This window comes from Aphidius gifuensis, linkage group LG1, assembly GCF_014905175.1.
Source record: "Aphidius gifuensis isolate YNYX2018 linkage group LG1, ASM1490517v1, whole genome shotgun sequence".
Taxonomy (NCBI): Eukaryota; Metazoa; Arthropoda; class Insecta; order Hymenoptera; family Braconidae; genus Aphidius; species Aphidius gifuensis.
The window spans coordinates 14,989,978-14,996,845 of NC_057788.1; the positions used below are offsets into that span (position 1 = coordinate 14,989,978).

At 31.9% G+C, this 6,868-nt stretch overlaps 1 protein-coding gene across 2 annotated transcripts; it reads right to left on the reverse strand.

The window, feature by feature from the left end:
• Nucleotides 1-3,814: 3,814 nt before the first annotated feature.
• LOC122849102 lies at nt 3,815-6,868 on the reverse strand. 2 transcript variants are annotated; one of them, XM_044147704.1, is made up of 5 exons: nt 6,718-6,868; nt 6,441-6,594; nt 5,864-6,234; nt 5,526-5,774; nt 3,815-5,359 (listed from the first exon to the last, which is right to left on the reverse strand). In XM_044147704.1, exons 2-5 carry the CDS (start codon nt 6,512-6,514, stop codon nt 5,106-5,108), a joined length of 948 nt encoding a protein of 315 aa, XP_044003639.1. In that variant the 5' UTR covers nt 6,515-6,594; nt 6,718-6,868; the 3' UTR covers nt 3,815-5,105. The 2 variants fall into 2 exon arrangements, with proteins under 2 accessions (XP_044003639.1, XP_044003629.1); XM_044147694.1 differs by lacking the exon at nt 6,718-6,868 and having other exon boundaries at nt 6,441-6,637.

Sequence of the window (6,868 nt, forward strand, 5' to 3'; positions counted from 1 at the left end):
ACATGACTGATCCAGCCCCTCATGTCCTACGCTGTTGCAAACTGACTTTCTGCTGACTGCGCATTCAATTGCGCATGCGCGAAAATAAACACGATAAAAAATAAATACACAAAAGAAAGCACCTGATATGGCGGACCTGAACCCGCTGTTGGCGTCACTCTGCTTATACCCACTCTAATTATCATACATTAAGAGCGCCTCTACATTTCACTTTTTAAACTATTTTACTGACGCCATTTTGGCTATCCGCCATTGTACACATATTTGGCGCTCAAAAACAATATGTCAACATTCAACATAATATGTAATCTCAAGAATTTATTGATATTTATTAATAAATCAACTAACGAAAAATGATGGTGTGTATTTTATTTGAATAATCTCGAAAATTACAATAAAAAAATGAGATAATAGACATGATATGTGGGCAAGGAGGGTTTTGACAGGTTCAGCACCCGTATTCACGGGGCAAAATTGTTCTCATTAGGGCTTTTTTTTTTTGCTGATGGCCTTGGTGAAAATATTTCTCCGCGATATCTCCTAAATTTCTCCGAATTTCTCCCAAATTGACCCATGCGGAGAAATAAGGGGAGAAAGGTATCAAAATTTTTTACAAATTTTCTCCGAATCGACTTAGGTGAAGAAACGTTCGGAAATATTTCTCCGCAATAAAAATACGTGGAGAAACGTGTGAAAAAAAAAATTGTACCGCGAAGAAATTATCTCCGCGTGTCTTTTACGCGGAGAAATTTTCTCCGAATCGACTTGGGTGGAGAAACGTTCGGAGATATTTTTCCGCGGTAACAATACGCGGAGAAACGCGTGAAAAAAAAATTTTACCGCAGAGAAATTCTTCCGAAATCAACGACGAGAGGAAATTTTTACACTTATTTCCTCACATTCATCAATTTGATGAAACGATCACGGGAGTTTTGTAGACAAAGTACCTTAGGTATATCAACTTTTTTGAAAAAAAGTGTCTTCGAATTTTCATTTTTTTTATAAATCTCCGCAGTCCAATTCACAGGGCATTACAATTTAGGGCTTTTTTTCACCACTCACAGCGCTTGTGAAGCTTTTGTATGTAAAATCTATATAAAAAAAATTTTTACAAGCGCTATCAGCGGCAAAAAAAAGCCCTAAATTGCAAAAAATTTGCCCTGTGAATTGGACTGCTGGCCTTCTCTCTGGGGTGCTATTCTTGGTCCCGTATTGCGGGAGTTATTGCAGGTCCCGCAATAACGATTCGCCGACAAGAAATGTTAGTCGCGATAGAAAAATATGAAGGCGCTTGTTGTTGCTTTCATGTGAATTCGACCTTATTTTTGCATTTGCATACGACCATGGTCGAAATATACAGGTAGGTCCATGCGCATACGTTTTTTTAGGCCAATAAGAAGTGCTGACCACCGGTTGCCATATTGGCTAAAGTGGCGCGACTTTATTTAAATCATAAATTAAAATACATATTAAAGATGGAAGATTAAAATCAAAAAATTAAAAGATAGAAGATTAAAATTTAATAGAAGATTAAAATAATAAAAATACATAAAGAAATGATTAATCATATAAAAAATAAAATAAAAAATACATATTAAGCTTTGTTACATATTTTTTTTAACTTATTTTTCTTTTTTTTTTATTTATTATCTTCTATAATTTGCTCATTAAAAACTGAGTCGAATGTACGTACAAGTATGTACCAAACATTGTATTGCATCCAGTGCAATATTTATATTGTTCTTTTTATCCAAATTTCTAGTTTGTTAACTAAACATGTAAAAATTTCTTTTATTTTATCTAATTGTTTTTTGTGAAAAAGTAAAAGTTCAATTTCTAATTGTTTTGCAACATCTATAAATACGTAGAATTATCAAATAATATTTTTAAAGTTTTTATTTATGATTAACAATGATTAATGTAACTTTTAAGCATGCCATACATAAATAATTAACAGTACAATAATAATAATATGACAGACACATAGATTTACACACATGCAAACAAGATGGCCGCCAATGGTCTGCGCAGTAGATTTTTATTTTCGTCCGAGGCATGGACATACCTGTATATTTCTACCATGCATACGACTATGGCAGCTTCACATGAAAGCAACAACAAGCGCCTTCATATTTTTCTATCGCGACAAACATTTCTTGTCGGCGAATCGTTATTGCGGGACCCGCAATAACTCCTGCAATACGGGACCAAGAATAGCACTCCTGGCTATAGTAATGTATCATAGTAACTTTTAACAATATTAGGATTTTCATTTTTTTCGTCGCCATTTTAAAGTTCGTACGGACTGGGTAGCCACGGAACGCACCCCGATTCACAGGCATTCACAGGGCAAATTTTAAGCGGTGTCTCCACGCTATAGCAATTTCATGTAAGTTCTTGCACGAAAAAATGGAACATGTCTTAAGTGGTGTCTCCACGCTATAGAAATGCTTGCAAGATCTTTCATCACTAGATAATTACTAGAATTTTGGTGGAAACCAGCCTTTAAAAGCCTTGCAAGACTATCGCAGCCAATGGGACATGTTCCATTTTTTCGTGCAAGATTTTGCTGCAAGAACTTGCATGAAATTTCTATAGCGTGGAGACACCGCTTTATACAGTTTAGGGCTTTTTTTTGCTGCTGATGACGCTTGTAAAGGCGTGTGGCCACTAGCATAGTTTTTCGAACAAGTTCTATGCCATAGTCCATTTATTACCAGAAACAACTGACTTTTTCAGTGATAACTGGGAATAATCTAGATGTTTCTGGTAATAAATGGACTATGGCATAGAACTTGTTCGAAAAACTATACTAGTGGCCACACGCCTTAAAATTTTTTTTATATAGATTTTAGGGTGCGTTCCGTGGCTATCCAGTCCATACGAACTTCAAAATGGCGGAGGAGGAAATATTTTGATCCTTTGTTGTAGAGTGAAGCCGGCAGAAGAAGATCATGAGAAACCATATGCACATGCGCGAATATGGAAGCACACAAAGGCAAATTGTATATCTGTGTGAACAGCTTCATCCCCCCACTCACAATTCTTGTACACACAGACATACAATTTGTCTCTGTATGCGTCAATATTCGCGCATGCGCATAACATACCTCGTGAACTTCTTCTGACGGTTTCACTCTAGTAGACCTGATTTTTTCATATATTTAATACTACTATATTGCGCATAGGGTATGATTTTTAAGCTATTTTTGACATAATTATCCCACCTACATGGGATAACATGGAAACGCTCGAAAGCGATAAAGTCGTTTGATGGAAACCATTGAAGAAGATACAAGTAAAGCCATAAACTTAGGTGATTTTCCACAAAATAGTTATCCTAGTCGCTCAGGATAACTTGCGGATAATTATGTCAAGAATAGCTATCCTGGAAATGATTTCCGGAAATTTCCCAGAAAATTTTGATGAAAGTTTTTTATTAAAATTGTTGATAAAAAAGAGAGAAACTATTTCCGAAAATTTTCCAGAAAATCGTTAATAAACATCTCCGGAAATTGTTTCCAGAAGTTTTCTAGAAAATTAAAAAAAAAGTTTTTATTAAAATTGTTAGTAAAAATGAGAAACTGTTTCTGGAAATTTTCTAGAAATAATCTACAAAGAATTTTAGGTAATGGCTGGGAAACTTTCTAGCTGAGAAACTTTTATGAATCAATTTAACACAATTTAATTTATACACAGACAACAACAATAATGATAAATTTATATATTTTCGTACATTATTGATAATAAAATTGAACAAGATTTGTAAATTTTGATCAAATGTACTCATTTTTCTGAGATATCTTATCCCCCACTGAATAATTTAACATTAAAATATTTACACAACTGAGTACAAATGGCTACCCGGGAAAAACGGTTTGTATATAACCGTATACAACCATATACAACCATATACAATCATATACAACCATATACAATCATATACAACCATATACAACTATATACAATCATATATGGAAGCATATATGGAAAGTTGACTATTTTAGCGACTTTGTATACAACCATATAGTTGTATATAAATTTATACAATTATATATAAACTTATATATGAGGTATAAACGGTTTGTATGCAACCATATACAATCATATACAACGGCCATGCAACTTGATAGCTTAGTTTATTAATCTTGTATACAATAATATATAGTTGTATACAAACATATATAGACATATTATACAACTGTATATATTTAAATATATATATGGTTATATATGAATTTATAAAATTATATACAACTCGGTAGCACATTAAAAACTGGCCAACTTATGACTCGCCATTCATTGATTGTTCTTAGTCTAAATCACTCAATTCATAAACAAAAAAATTAAACCGTTTAAACAATCATAAAGTATTTTTTTTAATTAAATTTATAAAATTTTGGACGTCATAAACTTGTATACAACTATCTATGTTTGCATACAACTATTTTTAAATTTAATCTATAAATTTCATATATGGTTGTATACAACTGTATACAACTTTATAAATTTGTATACAGAAAATGGCGATATACAACTGTATGAGTTTGGTTGTATACAAAGTACAAACCGTTTTTCCCGGGTATCGAATATATTTCTTGACTTGAAATATGTTCATTAATTGATTTATTATCGAATCGAATGCAAATATGACAAAAAAATTTATTAACAAGAATCATTTTAAAATATTTATTGTATATTGCATTTAAGATTTTTTCTAATATTTCACAAATAGAAGATTGTGCGGACATCTTCAGATGGGGTTACATATGGACCTCGATTTTTCAATTTACTCCAAAGTAGCATTTTACAACCTACTAATTGGCACGTACGAGCATCACAATCAATGTATAGAACTGACTGTTCAACAAAGTGTGTTGATAAATAATCATGGAACTGATTCGCATACCACAGCATCAATGTAAAAAAATTAGTTATTTTGCTGGTAAAATTAATTCCTGGTAGATTATTATTTTTTTCCCCGTATACCAGAAGTGTTTTTCTATTGTTCAAAAAGCGAGAAAAAAAAAAGCACTTCGGTTCTATTAAAGGAGAAAAATTATTCAATGAAATTAACACATTACTGTCGCTGACTTTCCAGTTTTTTAAGTAATCAACTTCTCTTTTTTTAAATCTGTTATCATACTTCGAAAACCTTCATATTTTTTTTTATAATACTTAATCTGTTTCTTCAACCTGTTGATTTCTTCAGATTTTTTTTTATCTGTCTTGATTATCATATTTATCATTCGCCTTATTTTTCTTGGACTATGCAAAAAATCTTCATATTGGATTTCCGAAGGAAAACGAGGCTCATAAAACCGACGTTTTCGTGAAGCTGAATAGGCATGTTCATTTCCTAATTCAAAATAAAAGGCAACATTATTTGACTTTTTCATTATATAAAAAAAAAGTTAGAAGAAAATAAAAGAGGACAAACTGAGTTTTAAAAAAATGGCAATTTTCATCCAAAATAGAAATTTTTGAATAATGATATTATTTTTATAATATTACTATAAACTTACGGATAATGTTATTATCAGTGTCATCCGAAGTGTTCAATAACATGTCTTTCTCATTTTTATGTTCATCATTTTCTTTACCAACTTGTATTGTAGATACAAAGGCATCATTATTATTATCAGTATCTCGATTAATTTTTGTTGGACTTCCTTTCATTATATTTTTGGTATATTGAAAAAGGTCTGAATAGTTAGATGTGCAAGACACTTGATTATTTGGGTATGGTTCACTATTATAAGCTGAAGTATTACCTGAGTAACAAATAAATTAGTCAATATTAGTGTTTAGCCATGAAATTTTTTTTTAATACAGTTTAACTTGTACGTAGCACGAAACTTACTATCATTTGTATGTATATCATTTGTTTCTAAACAGCTGGCTGATGAGACGATGTTATCAACAATTTTGATCTGTAGATCAGGTTCAATGGTTTTCTTATTATTAATGAATTTACACTGATTTCCGTCAGACTCTGAAGACTTTGAACTTGTGAGTAAAATAGGCTGATTTGCAAAAAGTTCTTGAGGTGGATTTGGTACAGAGACTGCAGGAATCGCTCTAGGATCTAGAGTTATTTTTCCGGTCATTGGCCAGACTCTTTTTTGTATATTTGTGAAATGCAGTGAACATAAAAATAGATTTGATACTTTTTTCTTCTTATATCCACAAGCATATTTCCATTTTTTACGTATATTCGGATTTTTTGGAAACCTAGAATAAAGAAAGACATTGATTTGGCTCTTTTGTTATATTTATATTGTATTAATTATTTCATTTAAATACTATGTATAAAATATAATCATGTAGGTATAAATGTTGGTTTAACATAAAAAAGATAAATAAAAATAAAATGAATAAGAATAAAAAAAAAAAACAATCACTCTCAACATGCATCATACATATAAGTATGCACTTACTGGTGAAATGAAATGTCCTTATTGCTTTTTGAATTAGATTCACACAAAAAACAAGCACGGACATGGTACGGCATTATTCTGATTTTATACACTACTATACACTTTAAAATTCATTTATTGAATTTATAAATGTTTTTGGGGGCCCCCAAAAAGACTAGAAATACAGCAGTCCAATTCACAGGGCATTACAATTTAGGGCTTTTTTCCTCCACTGGCGGCGCTTGTAGAGCTTTTGTATGTGAAATCTATATAAAAAAAATTTGACAAGCGCCATTACCGGCAAAAAAAAGCCCTAAATTGTAAAAAATTTGCCCTGTGAATTGGACTGCTGGAGGACTTAAGGCGTGTGGCCACCACTGAAATATAATAAAACTGGAAGCCGAACTTTGTGTCGCCGAGAGAGAAACTCAATGGTTGGCCTGTTGTCC

Excerpts from the sequence above, each read along its gene's own strand:
- LOC122849102 (XM_044147704.1), bottom strand. The coding sequence starts at position 6,514 with ATGCCGTACCATGTCCGTGCTTGTTTTTTGTGTGAATCTAATTCAAAA. Across the intron at positions 6,235-6,440 it reads AAGGACATTTCATTTCACCA|GTTTCCAAAAAATCCGAATA; the intron begins GTAAGTGCATAC and ends TCTTTATTCTAG. Across the intron at positions 5,775-5,863 it reads TGATATACATACAAATGATA|GTAATACTTCAGCTTATAAT; the intron begins GTAAGTTTCGTG and ends TTTGTTACTCAG.